Below are 18,761 nucleotides of genomic sequence, written 5' to 3'. Positions count from 1 at the left end.
TATGTACTTTAGACTTGGGAACATGAACTAATTTTTTTTTTTTTTTAAAAGACTTTAGGTAAAGTTGGCCGAGTACAACAGATTTATTCAGACAGTGATTTAAAGGTGGAAGTTTGTGGAACATCTTGGACATATAATCCAGCAGCAGTTTCCAAGGTGGCATCTGCAGGATCAGCCATTAGCAATGCATCTGGTGGTATGTTTGTATTGTTGTGTCTTTAAAAGTAACATGGTTTACATTAGAACCTCTGCTAATTCCTTGGTTCTCTTGTACAGCTAATGTCGTATATGTTCTTAGTTTTCTCCCAGATCATATGACCTCACTTAAATGTTGACTAGCGTCTACACTTTTGCTGAAGGCTTTTTCTCCCCCCCCCCCAATATGATGAACAGTTTTTTTTCTGACTAAAGTATACCCTGGAAAATTTCCATAAATAGGTGCTTTTTCTTGGGTATTATATCAAGGGCTTTTCCACATCAAATCTGAGATAACTGAAATTCATCATTGTACTCTTTAGTCAGACTCTTGTTTTTTGCCAAGAAACATCACTTTCTTAAACTACTTTATTCTCTTTTTATTTTCAACATTATTGCTAGCAGATGGCTTTCTTCCTGGATATTTTTATATATCAGCCATATTTTTTTCTTACTATTTATTTTATTTTTATTTTTGTCTTTTTGAAAGATCTTATTTATTTATTTGTCAGAGAGAGAGAGCACAAACAGGGGGAGTGGCAGGCAAAGGGAGAAGCAGGCTTCCTGCTGAGCAAGGAGACTGATGCAGGACTCAATCCCAGGACCCTGGGATCATAAACCTGAGCCGAAGGGAGATGCTTAACCGACTGACACACCCAGGTGTCCTCTTACTATTTAATAAGAGTTATTATACTTGTAGAAATGTATAATAATAAGTAGAAAATCAGTTTGAAATATGCATAAGTAGAAAATAAGTAGGAAATCGTTTTGAAATGTGAATAAGCTGGATGCTTGGGTAGACTCATGCCAAAGTCTTTCCTTCCTTGTGCTCCAGCTTTATATACATAGCCTCAATTCATTCTAGAACAAATTGCAAATAACTGTGTATTGTCATTCAGAAAAGAAGGTAGAACCATAACTAAATATTAAGAAAGTAAAGGAAAACATTGGGTGACCTCCAATTTTATTTTATACTGCTTTCTACTTCCTCTGCTGCTGTCTCTTCTTTTCTGATGTAATTTGCTAGTGTGCTTAAAATTTAAATCAGGTGGTGTTTAGTTTTTTTACCTTGCAGTTAGATGGCATCACAGCAAGCTGACTACCTACAAATTCAAAGAACGAGAGATAGTTAATATCCTACTCAAATAAGTTGGACTTGGTGTTGGTCCTTTGCCTCACTTTGTGATTGCTTTGCTTTCTACTAAGTAAATCCAAGAATTAAGGAATAGAACTGGGTAGTTTCTCTACTGATTAATGCTGCTTAAAAAAAAAATCTTATGAAAGAGTCTATATAAATATATCCCTAGTTCTTTTTTTGTTTTAGTCAGTACCGATCACATGGCACCTGTTGAAGTATGTTAACACTTAGATGACCATTCTCAACAGAAAATCGGTTTGTCCCTAAAACATTTCCCCAAATATTATAGAGATTACATTGCTTTTGAATCATAATCATTGATTTGTTGATTTATTCTAAGGTCTGTAGCATAGAGCTCTGAGATGTGGTATGCTTAAAACCTGAAAGGAAGTTTGTATTGTTATGGTACTCCCATTGTAGTGTGTTCATTTGTGATTATCTTTGGTATGACTTCTAAGTCTTGAATGGTTATTTGTATGTAACTCTCTACTTTTTCTGAAATTATAACTTGAAATACATGAATTGGAGAAAACTGGGAATACTTATGAGTTGGAATTTAATGCAGCTTTATACGGTAGTAATTATAACTTGCATGGGTAATATGTATAATATAGTATGAAAATAACATTAATGATAGAAATAATAAAAATGGAAAAGTATGTATGTGTGGGTAATGCTTGTTTAGTAGTTAAGGTTTGAGATCCTCCTATGTTAGCAGCTTTATTTGATGCTTTACAGAAAGACTCTCCCAACTCTTGAAGAAATTATTTGAAACCCAAGAATCTGGTGACCTCAATGAAGAATTAGTTAAGGCTGCTGCCAATGGAGACGTTGCTAAAGTGGAAGATTTGCTAAAAAGACCAGATGTGGATGTGAGCATTTTAAAAATTATTTCAAGCATATACAAAAATAGAATAGTATAATGAACATTACAGTTCAATAATTATTGAGATTTTTCCACATGTGCTTCATCTATTCCTTCTTCTTTGTTTTTGTGAGATATTTTAAAGAAGACACTGGACATCATTCTTCAGTGTACTTTTCTAAAAGATATTGACATATTCTTATTTTAACACTGTGACCTTTTACATTTATGATTGACAACATTTACACTTAGGTTTTTTAGTGGTCAGTGTCTTTTTCCATTTCTCATGGAAATGTCATCTTACCATGTCTTTTAAATATATTTTTGTAAATTTTTTAAGCAGTTTTCTATCCCTCTTCTCAAACCATTTAATCTAAACCTTTTCCTGTGAAAGTTGACTATTTTATAGTTTATAATGCAGATGAATTAGAGATCATGCATTTTGTAAATCTTAATAGTTTATTGTATTTTACCATTCACATAAGCTGTATTTTAGGTGGTCCATTTTGGTTCTAGTCAGTCATTCATTGGCTTTGTTATTGGTACCGTGCTGGTACCAATATGATGTTCAGTGCTGGCCCAGAGACTGTAGTTGAAGTAGTACAACCTCATACTCCTAGGAGCTCATGTGGCATGTTAATTATTAGGGAGATGTCAGGTGCAGCTAGCACAGCACATGGTTTCTCAATTGTGAGATACGTCACAAATACTTTGTTTCAGAAATCAAAGTACCAAATGATTTTTTATATTCAACCAAGCAGATTTAAATTATACTTAAATTTTTCTTCATTTAATTACTAATTTAGTTTTTTTTTAACTATATACATTCTAAAAATTTAAAGGGAAAAAATAGTTCTACAGGGTTGGTTATGAAAAACATTTCCTTCTCAGTTCTATTTACCTATTCTTCAGAGGCTACTGTGTTCACCTCTTTCAGTTGATTTTCTTCATATGTTTACCTCCACATCTTCCAGTAACATACTTCTATTGTTTTTTCTTGGTTTTTATGTTTTAGGTGTTATCTTTTGATACTTTACTGTGAAAATGAGGATTCAGCTTTCTTTGCCACCTCCAGCTCATTCCCTACACACACATACACACTCCTTTCAGGTTCTTAATGTGGTTAGGTTATATGGTAACTTCATTAAGATTAAAATTAATTGTGCATGTTATTATTTAAATGACATATCTGAACTGTGGACGATGCTAGATTATAGTTTCCTATATAACCATTTGCTTTCCTTGGTGTTCATAATTGTTCTTTTATCAAAAAAAATTGAGGTGTAATTTACTTATAATGAAATACATGGATCAGTTTTGACAAATGCATACACATAATTCACACCCTTGTTAGATGTAGAACATTTTCTTTTTCTTTTTTTTTTTTTTTTTAAGATTTTATTTATTTATTTGACAGAGAGAGAGAGAGCCAGCGAGAGAGGGAACACAAGCAGGGGGAGTGGGAGAGGAAGAAGCAGGCTCATAGCGGAGGAGCCTGATGTGGGGCTCGATCCCACAACGCTGGGATCACGCCCTGAGCCGAAGGCAGACGCTTAACCGCTGTGCCACCCAGGCGCCCCTAGATGTAGAACATTTTCTTTATTCCAGGAAATTCACTTGTAGTTTTTCCCAGTCAGTCCCTCTTAACTTCAGACATAATTTAAAGTTTTTTTCATTTGTTTGTAATCTGTATTGTTATAATGAATTCTTCTGCAAACTTCTAATTGTCTAATCTCCCAAGACATTCAGGCACATCAGGTATGTGTTCATTTCATCTTCTGTGAGATGATAACAGGAGAAAATGTAGGTGACTTTGGGTATGGTGATGACTTTTCAGAAATAACACCAAAGACATCATCTGTGATCTTGTAGGACTTACAGTTTTGTGTTTTACATTTAGGTCTATGATACATTTTGGGTTAATTTTTATGAAGGGTATACAGTTTATGTCTAGATTCATTTTTTTCCTTTGGTTAGTCCTGGCATCGGCCAGTAGGTCTTTTGTTTTGGGCTAGTCTGACTCCCCAGAGAGGTCTCTTAATTCTTTTGCATAGAGGGTGTAAATCTGGCTGCCAAGCTCATGAATAGTGAGTAAGGGAAGTAGGCTTGGATTCTCAGCATTCATCATGTAAATATTTACATAAAACTTCTAATTTTAGTACTTTGCCCCAAAGTACTGAATACAGTGCTTGGTTTCTTTAGGCTAAGGAATACTTCACGCTTTCCAGAGAATAAACTTTAAGGTTTCTGCTCGTGTCACAGTGGACCACTAGCTCAGCTGAGCAGAGTGAGAGAATCCAGGGATATAAATGCTTTTAAAACAAATTGTTAACCAGTGCTTTTGCATTTAGCACCAACCACCACATTATCCCCATATCCAGAGGTATCCAGTCAATACCTGAGCTTTTTTGGTTTCCGTGGTGTAAGGGTTACTTCTAGGTTTTTCTCGTAACAGGTTTAGGGGCTGCTTTTCAGCTTCCTGTATAGGTGCTTGCATGTGTGTCTGTCTGTGTGTGTGTTATTTTGCTAGTTCTAATTATCTTTGTGGATTGAGGCTTCAGAGAAAATAAAACTTTACTCTTGTTTTAGTAAGATGTTGAGAGGTTATGAAGACAAGTGCAATCCAACCTTTAAAGAACGCTTACAAGTATATACCTTTTTAAAAAGTTTTATTGAGATATAAATGTTTATACCACTAATAAATACATAGGGATATGGTCTGTAAGTCTCACAGTACTGAAAAACTGTTCTCTTGCCTTATATCAGCTCAGCTTCTAGCTCTTCGAATGGGATTTCCTGTTTTTCATAGCATCCTCTTCTTGATTTTTAGATGTAAAGGATTCTTGAACATCTCTAACTGAAGTTTCTTACTTGAACGTTTTATTTCTCTCCATTTGTTTCTTCCAGTTATTTTTTTCTTTCTTTTTTTTTGAAATTATTTTTTGTGTGTTTTTCAATTTTTGAGGTCTTCCTTAAATCTCTGATCTTTGGTTGTCCGTTTGTATCTGAATAAGACATTAAAAAGCTTATTGGTAGCTCTCTTTGCTTGGATAGGATTTAGTGACTGATTTTGCATTATGGTGAGTGCATGTGGAGCTTTTGGGGTCTTTAAATGCTATCATGTAGAGGTCTGTTGTCCATGGCTAATCAGTTGTTTAAGGGAGGAAACCATTTTTCTGTCTACGGACTAGATGCATGGCAGCTAATGTCCTATCCTTGAGTTTGAGAAGAGTGGCCTGGAGTGTGGCCGTTGCACTCAGACTTCTACCTGGGGTTTTTCTTCTTAGCCCTCTGATGTGCTTGCTTTTGCAGGCTTTGACTGTGTGTGGGGTTTCCCAGGTTTTGTATTCCTTTTCTCTATAAAGTCAGTTTTCTCCTTTTCAAAAATGTGTTGCTTTTTATTATTTTCTAATGTTAGCTTTCCTTTTGTCTTTATGGCTTTTTATGTTTTTAATTATTTTAATGTCTTTTTATTGTAGTCCGAGGAGGAATAGGATATAAGTGTGTGGTCAGGCTGCCATCTTTAACCATCTTCTATGGTTGTTTATTTTTTAAAGATTATATTTATTTACTTAAGAGAGAGAGTATGCATGCAAGCAGGGGTGGGGCAGGGGGAGTGGGGGAAACAGACTCCCAGCCGAGCACAGAGCCTGATGCAGGGCTTTATCCCAGGACCCTGAGACCATGACCTGAGCCGAAAGCAGACACTTAACCAACTTGAGCCACCCAGGTGCTTCCATCTTTTATGGTTTTATGGATGGGAATGAACGGGGTGGGCTTAAGAAATTACACTTAGCCTTGGGTATGTCATGGAGAAATTATGCATTTACACAACATCCGAAATGAAGAAAAGGTTGGAAATTACTGCTTTATGCCATAGTTGTATACAGCTACCCTACTAATTCGTTCATATATTCCTCATGACAGTTTGCTGACAGTATTCAGTATATTTGTCAAATTGAATTTATTTATATAGTGGACGGTATCTTTTCTAAAAGTTTTCCATTCACTTTGTTCCTTTTTTTTCATTGAAACATAGACTCTGAGCTTTAATAATTCAAATGGAGGTAAATATATAGAACTAATATAACTTTTCTCCCTCACTTCCTTTCTTTTTTCAGCTTTGCAGATTGGCTAAAACAGTTCTTTGATAGCTCTTTGAACAATGGAACTTTCATCTTAAAAAAAAAGAAAAAAGAAAAATGTTTGCTCCCCTCTCTAAATTACAGAAAAGTTTCTGGTGATCTGTACTAGGATATGTGGAATACCAACCTAAATGATTTTCAAAGAATCATACGATGTGCTAGATTTATTTTTTTTATTTTTATTTTTTTCCAGTGTGCTAGATTTAAACCTATACTTTATATTGGCTCTTTGTGATTTGTGACAGTCCTTCATCCTTTTTTTTTTTTTTTTTTTATTTAGGTAAATGGACAGTGTGCTGGTCACACAGCTATGCAAGCTGCTAGTCAGAATGGACATGTTGACATTTTGAAGTTACTTTTGAAGCAAAATGTGGATGTAGAAGCAGAGGTAATTAAACTAAGCTTGAAAATTACTTAAGTAAAAAATTAATGTTCTAGAAATGGTACTTATATATTATGAGATGAATTGCTTTCACTCCTAAAATTTAATAATTACCTAAGGGTCTTCTGATTGAAAAGAAAAATTTGACAAGAAATAACTTGAAACATTTCTTGTTTCTCTTTGGTCTCTCAATATTGTAGATGTAACCCTAGGTGAAGTTGGGAGTTGAGTTTTCCTTTACTGGTAGGACCACCATGCTGCTGGGAACCCAGATTGGTTCATCCAAGAATCAGACTAAAGAAGTTGAGAGAAGGGGAATATATAGATCATGTAGGTCAAGATTTTTACTGATCAGTGACTCTCAGAGGCCTTTCTTTATTTTAATCTCGTAAGGGAATCAGTATATTAGAATTTGTTTAGTCTTATTTTTTCTTGACCTTAATGTGGATTTTTGAAAATTTTAACAGTGCATGTTTATCATTATATGTGTGTATCTATGCTTAATTTAATTGAGAGTATATTCTTTTAAAAGGGAAATGAATACTTTTTACTATCATTGGAATTTCAGTTGATAATCTCTATGTGTGTTGTGAAGGATGTTTTCCTTTGTTACAGCATACTATAACCTCATTATTGAAAAAATACATTAAAATAACATTTATTGTAGTCTAGTGGAAGGTTATTTAGGAATAAATCAAATCCTATCAAATTTAGACTAGGCAGAAAGTTGTAATTTTGTCCAAATGATACTCCCATCTAAGGAAGCTTAATGACTTGATTTTCTGAGGGCTAAATTAGTGGACCAGCCTGTTTTTATTAATTAAAAAGTTTTGAAGACACATATTTGAAATGAGAAGTCTTGCATTGTTTTTGTTTTTTTCTCAGATTGAATGTATTTTGATTTGTTGGACAGCTACTAAAGAATCAGTGGTGTTGTAGTTGTAAATAAGTCATTTCTGACGTTGGAATTTTCTGTTGTCTAAAAAAAACCTTGAACTTTAAATTAGCAGGTAGATGTCTATAAACTATATGATAGTTTCATTACTGTGATATCTTTATGAATGAGATTATATGATTTGATTTTGTTTTCACAGTAGTAATTTTTAATTCACATCTTTCTTGGTAATGAATTTAGGAACCCAGTATATGCTACAAGGTTTCTTTTGGTAATGAAAGACTTAATTTAAATTTAATATTTTGTAAATGGAAGACACTTACTTTATTGTGTTATTGTTTTCATCTGGCTTGGGGAAATGGAATGAAATTCCCTGAGTTGAATACCCGATTTTTAAAAAAGATTTTATTTATTTATTTGAAAGAGAGAGAGTGCGCACAAGCAGGGAGGGGCAGAGGGAGAGGGAGAAGCAGGCTCCCTGTGGAGCCGGAAGCCCCATGAAGATGTGGCTCAATCCCAGACCCTGAGATTATGACCTCAGCCAAAGGCAGATGCTTAACCAACTAAGCCACCCAGGCACCCCAAATATCCCATTTTTTATTTAATGAATCCAGAAACTACAATAGCAACAACTACTAAAATACCAAAGCCCTTCTGATTATAGCTAATAAGACAAGAGGCCAAAAATAAAAATTTTTGCTTAATTTTTTATAAAGTGTACTTTCTGATTCAGAATTTAATTAATAAAGCAGACAACATTGGACTGTCTAGCCATTTGTATTTCTAAAGACTTCTTCTTCATACCAGAGGTTGTGCACAATGGTGGTGCAGCTGTGGGGGTGGGAACAAAGTTGGCACTGTTCCTTAACTGAACTCAAATATAAAACAAATGGTTAGTTGATCCCATAGACCTGGTAAGATTGGAGTTGGAGTGTGGCTCAGTAAGTTAAGTGTTTGCAAATATTTCTTTGAGAAAGTTTGAGAATTAGGTCTGTTACTAGATCAGTGGGGATATATTTGGACTTCAACCATACCACCTCATTTGGATTTCCATTCTGTGCATGTCTGTTTTAAAAAACCTTGTAGGCAAAGGGAGGTAGGTAGGGGAATGAGATATTGGGTAATGGGCATTAAGGAGGACACTTGATGTAAAGAGCACTGAGTGTTATATGCAACTGATGAATCACTAAATTCTGCCCCTGAAACTAATAATACACTATATGCTAACTAAATTGAATTTAAATAAAAAGTTTTAAAAAATAAATAAGTAAAAACCATTGTAGGCAGATGTAGTTTATAGAAATAGTGTGAGAAAGGAATTTTTATACATCAGGTTAAATTAATAATACAGTTTCCCAATTGGCAGAGAAAAAGCACATTTAAAAATTGGGTTAAAATATAAATATAATTCATAGCCTAAAAATAAGACAAAAAATCATGAAAGTATCATTTTTCTAGAATTTAAGAATTTATTAGAAACAGCAGTATAGTTTTTTAGAACAGTGGTTCTCAGCTGGGGGCATTTTTTGGAAATATCTGGGAACATTTTTGATTGTCACAACTGGTGGTGATAAAAACTGAGGGTGCTACTAAGCATCCCGTAGTGCACAGGACAGCTCCCACAGCAGCCTCTCTGGCCCCAAATGTACGTATTGCCAAAGTTGAGAAACCCTGGTTTAAAAGTTGGAGAAAATAGCTTATTTTACAAATTTGTGATTCATCACTTGCCAGCCTGTTTATAACATGATTTGTCATTACTAATTTTTTTTATTATTGAACATTTAAAATATTTATAAAAGTAGAATAGTACAATGAATCCTATGTTCCCATCACCCCACTTCAATTATTTGTCATGGCCAATTTTGACTTAATCTGTACCCTCCTCCCTCTCTACCTCCTCTACTGAATTATACTGAAGCAGATCCAGATACATTATTTCATCCGTAAATATTTTAGTATGTATCCCAAAAGTGCTCTTTTTCTTAAACTTCATTATATCTTTACCAAATGTAAAAACAATGATAATCAACAGTAATTAAAAAAAATTTAATTGTATTAAAAGTTTTGAGGTTAGCTGAAGAATAAAGAGAATAATATATTTTGTTCTCTAGTTATCTCATTTGTAACCTTTCATTTTTTTCATCTGCCTTAGGAGGGGAGCTTAAGATAGTATAGATTAGGGGTTGCAAACTGTAGCCTGCAGGCCAAATCCAGCCCTTCATTTATATTGCTTAGTATTATTGGAATACAGCACATCCATTCATTTATTTATTGTGTGTGGTCACTTTCATGTTACAACTGCAGAATTGATTAGTTGTGTGGCTTTTCAACCTGGAATACTTTCTGGTCCTTCAAGAAAAGTTTGCTGGCCCCTTGTATAGATGACTATTGCATTTTTTTTTTTAGTTGATTTAAGCTTTTCTTAAACTAAATTATTTGGTGTATATTATACCTTTCTAATTTGTGATATCAGATTACATTTTTTTCCTATTTCTTTTTCTTAGGGAAAACTCAGCTATTTTGGAAAGTTGTCTCCATGCATGACCTACTGAGTACAGTAGGATTACATTTGTTTCCTCCTTAATGTATAGGTAAAGGCACTGAGGACTGTGAGATCTTAGGTATGTTTTTATATGAGAGCTAATTTTGGATCCTGCAGGGACTCTATATATTTTTTCCCCCACTGATGAATTATAATAAGAAAGGTGTGGAGGATTGAATGAAAGACCAGCTTAAAAAAGCATGTCATTTATAGTAAGCTTTCAAATACAGTACAGATATGTACTACTGCAGTTGTCTGAAAATTTGGAGCGGTTTTATCATTAAAAAGTTAACGAAAACTGTTGTGAGGGAGAGGACTAATAGTAGAGAACAATACTAAATTATGTCAGAAAACTCACGTTTTAATGGTATTGTTGCTGTCTAAAGTGATACTGGGCAAAAAATTTAATTGGTATAAGCTTCAGTTTCCTTATCCATGAGAGTAACTTAAAGGGTTCGGGTAAGGGAAGTAAGATACTATTTATAGTACACAGCGACACCAAGGGAATCTCTGGTGTTATTATCGCCTTTGTTTGATTGTTTCTTTCCAACTGGTAGAAGGTAGAGAATATGGTTTCTTAAGAAACAGGTACTAATTCTTATCTAGTAATGAAAACAAAGCTGTAGAAATATTTTATGTAACTGTAAAACTGAAAAGGAAAGGACAGGTGGGCTTCAGGACTGGTCAGTTTAAGGAAATTCTTCTCTTAAAAATAAATCAGGACTCAGGATGGTAACCTCCAAAATGGCTCTAGGAATTGGTTGTACATAGTTCCTGAGGATCCATGTTAATTCAGATTTTGAATGGAGGCTCCCCCACCTCCCTACCCTGATGCTTCACCCCCAAAACTGGCACTATGAAGAATGTGGAGTGCCAATAAAAGATTAGATTTGTAAGACCCAGAAAACAGTCTTTAAGTTGCCTTTTACAGGAAGGCAGACTAAAATCTGAGATTGCCCCAACAAAACAGGTCAGGCTTTAAAAGGAGACACACCAGAGTTTTTGTCTCCCCTTATCTGCAAATTCTTTCACTTGCTCAGTTTGAGTTTTAAGAAATCATCACTGATTTATCTTTTGTTTTTTATATGCCTCATCTGGTCCATCACTAAATCCTATTGGCTCTTTAGAATATATCCAGAATTTAAACAATTTTTACCCTTCCTGCTGCTACCACCCTGGTCCTCACATTTCTTCCCCCAGATAGCCTCCTGGCTTTCTCTCTTGCTCCCTTCAGCTGTTTAATCAAACCCACCCTGGGAGGCCATCCTTTGGCTGTCCTATCTAATCCTTCTTACCTGCGATATTTTTTCTTTGACCTTCTTACTACCTAACATTTACATTTTATTTACTTATTTTGTTTATAATGTAGGAACTTTATTTTGCCCATTGCTGTATCCCTAGTATCCAGAACAATACTGGGCTTGTAGTGGGCACCCAGTACTCACTGACTCAATCAAGCAGAATGCACTACTTCCAAACAATTGTGTTGAAGTTTAGAATACCAGCATCTTGGTGAATTAAATGCGTTTTAGGGAAAAGAAGATGAAGTACTATTACTTATTATATCTAGGGATAATAAAATAGTTGAACTAGTTTACTGAAAGTGTCAGCATATTCAGGAAATGTTTAATTCCATTGGTGTTAAAAATCACAGTGGTTACTGAGAAGATTCTGGGAATATAGTGGTGTATGAAGTAGTAGACATCTCCCCACCTAGATAACAACTGCACTGGCAGAATTCTTTCTGATGTAACTATTTTAGAACTCTGGATTCTTTTGAAGTCTTGCTACGTCCAGGGGAGGGCTTAGAGGTTAATTGTGGCTGATTTTTGTCAGTTTTAGCTCTTAGTTCAGCAGGCACTATACCTCACCTTCCAGCCCAGTGGCAGGCAGCCGTGTTTATGTTCTTAGATCACCCTGTAGGGGCCAGAATGGGCAAACCCCTTTCTACAAATACCAGGATCTGTGTTCTGATCACTGATTTCTGCTTCTAACCGTGGAAGTGCAGACTGACGGGTGGGCAGCCATTGTTGCATTCTCCATTGTTGTATGCCGTTTCCCCTTGGCTGAAGTGACTTCCAGAAGATCTGAGGAATGGTACCCTTCCCTGCTCCCCCACCCCATTTTTTTTTTCTTTTTCTCCTTTTGGGATCCTCGCATTAGAGACTAGGACATTTAAAAGCAGCTACATATATGAGAAATTAGGAAGTCACTGCACATGGCCAAGGAAAGGTGCAGGCTCAGAAAAGACCTTACATTTACACTTCAGGCTATAAAGACAAAGACAGTCTAAAACAATAAAAAAGGGGCACCTTGGTGGCTTGGTTGTGCAACTGCCTTCAGCTCAGGTCATGATCCTGGAGTCCCAGGGTCAAGTCCCGCATTGGGCTCCCTGCGCAGTGCGGAGTCTGCTTCTCCTTTTGACCCCGCCTCCATGCTCTCTCTCTCAAATAAATAAATAAAATCTTAAAAAAAAAAAATCAAAACCAAAACCAAAACAAAAAATAACAAATCCTGCAGAAGGGGGAGAATCTGATATCCAGAGTTACCACATTATTAGAATAAAATGTCCAGCTGTCAATAAAAATCACAAGGCATACCAAGAAACAGGAAAGTACGGTCCATTTAAAGGAAGAAAAATAAGCCAACAGAAACTCCCTGAGGGAAAAAACCAGGTGTAGACTGAATAGACAAAAACTCTAAAACAATTATCTTAAAGATGCTCCAAGAACTAGTTGAAGATGAGAAGAAAGCCAAGGAATGATGTATGAACAAAATGTAAATATCAGTGAAGACATAGATAACCAAAAAAGGCACCAAGAAGAAATTCTGAAGTTGAAAAGTTTAAGAACCTGAAATTAAAAATTCATAGAGGAATTCAAAGGCAGATTTAACCAGACAGAAGACAGAACCAGTGAACTGGAAGTTAAGGCAATCAAAATTACAGAGTCTGGGGAATAGAAAGAAAAAAGATTGAAGAAAAATGAACAGAGCCTTAGGGATGTATAGGACACTATCAATGTGGACCATTGTATGCATTGTGGGAGTTTGAGAAGGAGAAGGGATTGGATGAGGGTTGGGTGAGGGGAGAGAGAGGAAAGTGCAGAGAGATTATTTGAAGAACTATGGCCAGAAATTTCCGAAATATGATGAAAGACATGACTATAAACATCCGGGAAGCACAGTGAATTCCAAGTAGGATGAACTCAGACCCATACTGAGACACATTATAATCAAACTTCCAAGAGCCAAGGCCAAAGAATCTTGAAAGCAGAAAGAGAGGTGACTTGTCACTTACAAGGATCCTCGTAAGATTTTCAGATTTCTCATCAGAAACTTTGGAAGCCAGAAGATAATGGTGGACTGATGTATTCAAGGTGCTAAAAAGAAAAAAAAAACCCAAAATTTGTCAACCAAGAATCCTATCTCTAGCAAAACTCTCCTTCAAAAGTGACAGAGAAATTCAGACATTCCCCAGAACTCAGGGAATTTACCACCCGACCTGTCTTGCAAGAAATCCCAAAGGAAGTCCTGCAGATTGAAATGAAAGAATATTAGATAGTAACCTGAAGCCATATGAGGAAGTAAAATCTCAATAAGAGTATTATATGTTGGCAGTTACAGAAGATAGCATTATTTTAATGATTTAAATTCTTCTTTTTGTTTCCTACATGATTTAAGAGACTAATACATTAAATTATTAGTCTAAAATTTAGCATTATTGTAACTTTGGTTTGTAAATCCACATTTTGTTTTCTATATAATTTAAGAAACTGATGGATTTAAAAAATTATTAGTTTATGTTTTTGATTACACAGTGTACAGAGTTGTAATTTTGTGATAACAGTAACTGAAAGGAGTACAGATAGAGCTGTAAATGAGTTGTTTGTTTTTTGTTGTTTTTTAAGACTTTATTTGAGATAGAAAACACGAGCAGGGAGAGAGGGGCAGAGGAGAGGAAGGGCAAGAAGCGGACTCCCCACTGAGCAAGGAGCCCAACATGGGGCTTGATCCCAGCACCCTGGGATCATGACCTGAGCCGAAGGCAGATGCTTAACTGACTGAGCCACTCAGGTGCCCCTGTAAATGAGTTTTCAATTAGCACTAATCAGACCTTGGATAAACCTCATTGGCTATGATACTGCCACTGTGCAAAGCTTGTAAATGAATTTTTATATGTTATGGAAGCTAAGTAAAATGTTTTTTACTTCAAAACATCAACTAAGTATAAAAGAGAGAGTAATGTAGGAAATGAGGCAACAAAAGCTATGTGGCATCTAGAAAACTTATAGCAAAATGACAGAAGTAAGTTATTCCTTGTCAATAATTACTTTAAATATAGGTGGATTAAACTATAAGAGACCAGCAGAATAGATTTAAAAATGATCTAATATATTCTGTGTATAGGAGACTCACTTTAGATGCATAGATACAAATAGGTTTAAAGTGAAAGGATGGGAAAAGATATTAATGCATATAGTAACCAAAAAAGGGCAGGGAAAGCTGTACTAATTTTAGACAAAGTAGACTTTATTTACTTATTTTTAAGATTTATTTATTTATTTATGTAACAGAGAGACAGCCAGCGAGAGAGGGAACACAGCAGGGGAGTGGGAGAGGAAGAAGCAGGCTCCCAGCGGAGGAGTCCGATGTGGGACTCGATCCCGGAACGCCAGGATCACACCCTGAGCCGAAGGCAGACGCTTAACGACTGCGCTACCCAGGCGCCCCTAGACAAAATAGACTTTAAATCATGAAGGTTGTAGGAGACAAAGGACGTTGTATATTAATAAAAAGTGCAATACAGCAAGAAGCTATAAGAATTATAAATATTTATATACTTAAAAATAGACCGTACAGATATATAAAAAAAAATTAACAGAAGCGAAGGGAAAAAGACATTTTTACAATACTAGTTTGAGACTCATTATCCTAGTCTCAATAATGTATAGAACAACCAGACAGAAGATAAGTAAAGAAATACGAGGACATTAACAACACAATAAAGCCAACTAGAGCTAATAGACATTTGCAGAACACTCTACCTAACAAGAACATGTACATTCCTCTCAAGTGCACCTGGTGTGTTATTTGTGGTAGACCATATGTTAAGTCACAAATTAAGTCTCAATAGATTTAAAAAGGGAGATGTCTTACAAAGTATTTTCTTTGACCACACTTTGATGAAGTTAGAAATCAATAATGCAAGAAAAACTGGAAAAATCACACATTTGTGGATATTAAATAACATACTTTTAAGCAATGAATGGGTTAAAGAAATTGCAAGGGAAATAAGACCATACTGAGAGATGAATGAAAACAAAAGCAGAACATACTAAAACCTGTGGGATGTAGTGAAAGCAGTGCTAAGGGGGAAATTTATAGCTATAAATGCTTACATTTAAAAAATTGGTCACAAATCAACAATCTAATTTGACAACTTAAGGAATTAGAAAAAAATTCAAAGACAGCAGAAGGAATGAAATAATAAGTATTTGAGCAGAGATAAATAAAACAGAATAGAAGAGCTATAGAGAAAATCACTGAAACCACAAGTTGGTTTGATCAACAGAATGATAAATGTTTATTTAGCTAGATTGATTAGGAAAAAACACTCAGATTACGAAAATCAGAAATGAAAATGGGGACATTACTACCAATTGTACAGAAGTGGAAAGGTTTAAAAGAGACTACTGTAAACAGTTATATGCCAACAAATGGGATAACCTAGATGAACCGGACAAATATGTAGAAACACAAAACCTACTAAGACTGAATCATGAAAATATAGGAAGTCTGAATATACCTATAACTAGTAAGAAGATTGAATCAGTAATAAAAAAAATCTGACAAAGAAAAGCCCTGGACCTGCTTGATTCACTGATGAATTCTACCAAACATCTAAAGAAGAACTAACACCATTTGTTCTTCTTTTTTTTTTTTTTTGAGTAAAGTAATAGAGTTTTATTTTAAATGAGTATACAGAAAAAGCTCTCAGGAGTGAGAGGGGTTCCCAGCAGGATTGCCCTAACACCATTTGTTCTCAAATTTGTCCAAAATAACGAAGAGGAGAGGACACTTACTGAGTCATTCTGTGAAGCCAGCATTACCCTAATATCACAGCCAGACAAAGATAGTATAAGAAAACTACAAACCAATATCCCTAGTGAACATTGACATAATATTCCTCAATAAAATACTAACAAATCATATTCAGCATATTAAAAGGATTCTACACCATGCCCAAGTTGGATTTATTCTTGGAATGAAGGATGGTTTAGCATACAAAAATTGATCAATGTGATATATACCACATTAACAGAATGAAGGGGGAAAACTATGTGACCATCTCAATTGATGTAGAAAAAGCATTTGATTAAATTCAATACCCTTTTATGATAAAAAGCAGCAAACTAGGAATGAAGCCATATATGAAAACGTCGTAATAAAAGCCATATATGAAAAACTGAAAACTTGTCCTCTTGGATCAGGAAAAAGATAAGGATGCTCACTTTTCCACTCATATTCAACATGGTACTGGAAGTCCTAGCCAGAATAATTAGGCAAGAAAAAGAAATAAAAGGCATTCACACTGGAAAGGAAGAAGTAAAATTATCTCTGCAGATTATATGATCCTATATGTAGAAAACCATAAAGTTCCACACAAAAAACTTTTAGAACTAATTAAGATACTCAGCAAAGTAGCAAAACACAAAAGCTAGTTTCATTTCTGTACATTAACCATCAACAATCAATAGAGGATATTAATAAAACAGCTCCATTTATAATAGCATCAAAAATAATAAAAAAATACTTATAAATTAATTTAACCGAAGAGGTGGAAGACTTGTACAGTGAAAAATATAAAACACTACTGAAAGAAATTAAAGAAGATATAAGTAAGTGGAAACATATTTCATGTTCATGGATTGGAAGAATTTGTATTATGATGTCCAAACTGATTCACAGATTCAGGGCAAATCTTGACATAATCTCAGTGATGTTTTTTGCAGAAATGGAAAAATCCATCCTACAATTCAGTATGTCATCTCAGGATACCCCCCAAATAGTCGAAACCATGTTGAAAAAGAATAACAAATTTGGAAGACTCATTCTTCCTAATTTCAAAACTTACTACAAAGCTGCAACAATCAGAACAGTGTGGTACTGACATAAATACAGATATATAAACTAATGGAATGGAAGAATGGAATAAAGAGTCCAGTAACAAATCCTTGCGTACATGGTCAAATAATTTTTGACAGGGGTGCCAAGACCATTCAGTGGGGAAAGAACAGTCTTTTCAATAAATGGTGCTGGGAAAACAGAGTATCTATGTACAAAAGAATGAAATTGGACCCTTACCTAACATTGTCTATGGGAATTAACTCAGAAGGTCAAAGACCTAAATGTAAAAGCTAAAGGTATAAAACTCTTGGAAGAAAACATAGGGCAAAGCTCTCAACATTGGATTTGGCAATGATTTGTTGGGTATGACACAGGCAACAGAAGAAGAAATAGACAAATTGGACTTGATGAAAATTAAAAACTTCTGTGCACCAAAGGACCCTATCAACCCTGAAAAGGCAACTTAAAGAATGTGGGACAATACTGGCAAATTGTATGTTGGATAATGGGTTGATATCCAAAATATATACAGATTTCTTAAAACTCAGCAACTGCAAAAAAGCCTGATTCACAACTGGACAAGGGACTTGAGTAGACATTTCTCCAGAGATATATATGAATGGCTCATAAGCACATGAAAAGATGATAAACATCACAAACCATTAGGGAAATGCAAATCAAAACCATAATGAGATACCACCTCACACCTAGTCTGATGGCTACTGTAAAAAAACAAAACAGAAAATAAGTGTTGGTGAGGATATGGAGAAATTGGAACCCTTCTGGACTGTTGGGGGGAATGTAAAATAGGTATAGCTGTTGTGGAAAACAGTATGATAGTTTGTTAAAAATAGAATTACTATGTGATCCAGCAATTCCATTTCCGGGTTATATACCCCAAAGAGTTGAAAGTAGGATCTCAAAGATACATTTTTACACCCATGTTCATAGTGTTATTCACAGTAACTAAAACTTGGAAACAACCCAGGTGTCCATGATGTGTGAATGGCTAAACAAAATGTGGTATGGTATGTACATACAATGGAATATTATTTAGTCTTAAAAAGGAAGGAAATTCTGACTTATGCTATAATGTTAATGAACCGTTTGAGGACATGATGCCAATTGCAAAAATACAAATACTGTATGCTTCCATTTATGTGAAGTACCTAGAGTCGTCAAAAATCATAGAGACACAAAGTAGAATGATGGTTTCTAGGAGTTGGGGAGAGGGCCAATGGAGAATTGTATGAAATGTATAGTTTCAGTTTTGTAAAATGTAGAGTTCTGGAGATGGATGGTGATAATGGGTGCATAACAGTATGAATGTGTTTAATAGCACTGAATTTTGCACTTAAAAATGGTTAAGATGGTAAATTTTATGTTACTTGTATTTTGCCACAGTAAAAAAATCATTTAAAAACCATAATTGTAATTAAGGCATGTTAAAGATTCAGCTCAGTTCCCATTT

The 18,761-nt window shown here is 35.0% G+C and overlaps 1 protein-coding gene and 1 pseudogene across 1 annotated transcript in view; one reads left to right on the top strand and one right to left on the bottom strand.

The window, feature by feature from the left end:
• MIB1 (MIB E3 ubiquitin protein ligase 1) overlaps positions 1 to 18,761 on the top strand; it is a 128,869-nt gene that overhangs the window by 53,154 nt on the left and 56,954 nt on the right. The window contains exons 8-10 of the mRNA XM_045781962.2: positions 52 to 196; positions 2,072 to 2,205; positions 6,624 to 6,731. Of these exons, the coding sequence (XP_045637918.1) occupies positions 52 to 196; positions 2,072 to 2,205; positions 6,624 to 6,731 (387 nt within the window). The remainder of the gene's footprint in view (positions 1 to 51; positions 197 to 2,071; positions 2,206 to 6,623; positions 6,732 to 18,761) is intronic.
• LOC123782110 (U4 spliceosomal RNA) lies at positions 14,193 to 14,321 on the bottom strand (annotated as a pseudogene).

Source organism: Ursus americanus, chromosome 19 (assembly GCF_024610735.1).
Source record: "Ursus americanus isolate L20-20 chromosome 19, mUrsAme1.1.p, whole genome shotgun sequence".
Classification (NCBI taxonomy): domain Eukaryota; kingdom Metazoa; phylum Chordata; class Mammalia; order Carnivora; family Ursidae; genus Ursus; species Ursus americanus.
Note: the sequence above shows the minus strand (reverse complement) of the source record. Positions and strands in the feature narration are given on the sequence as shown.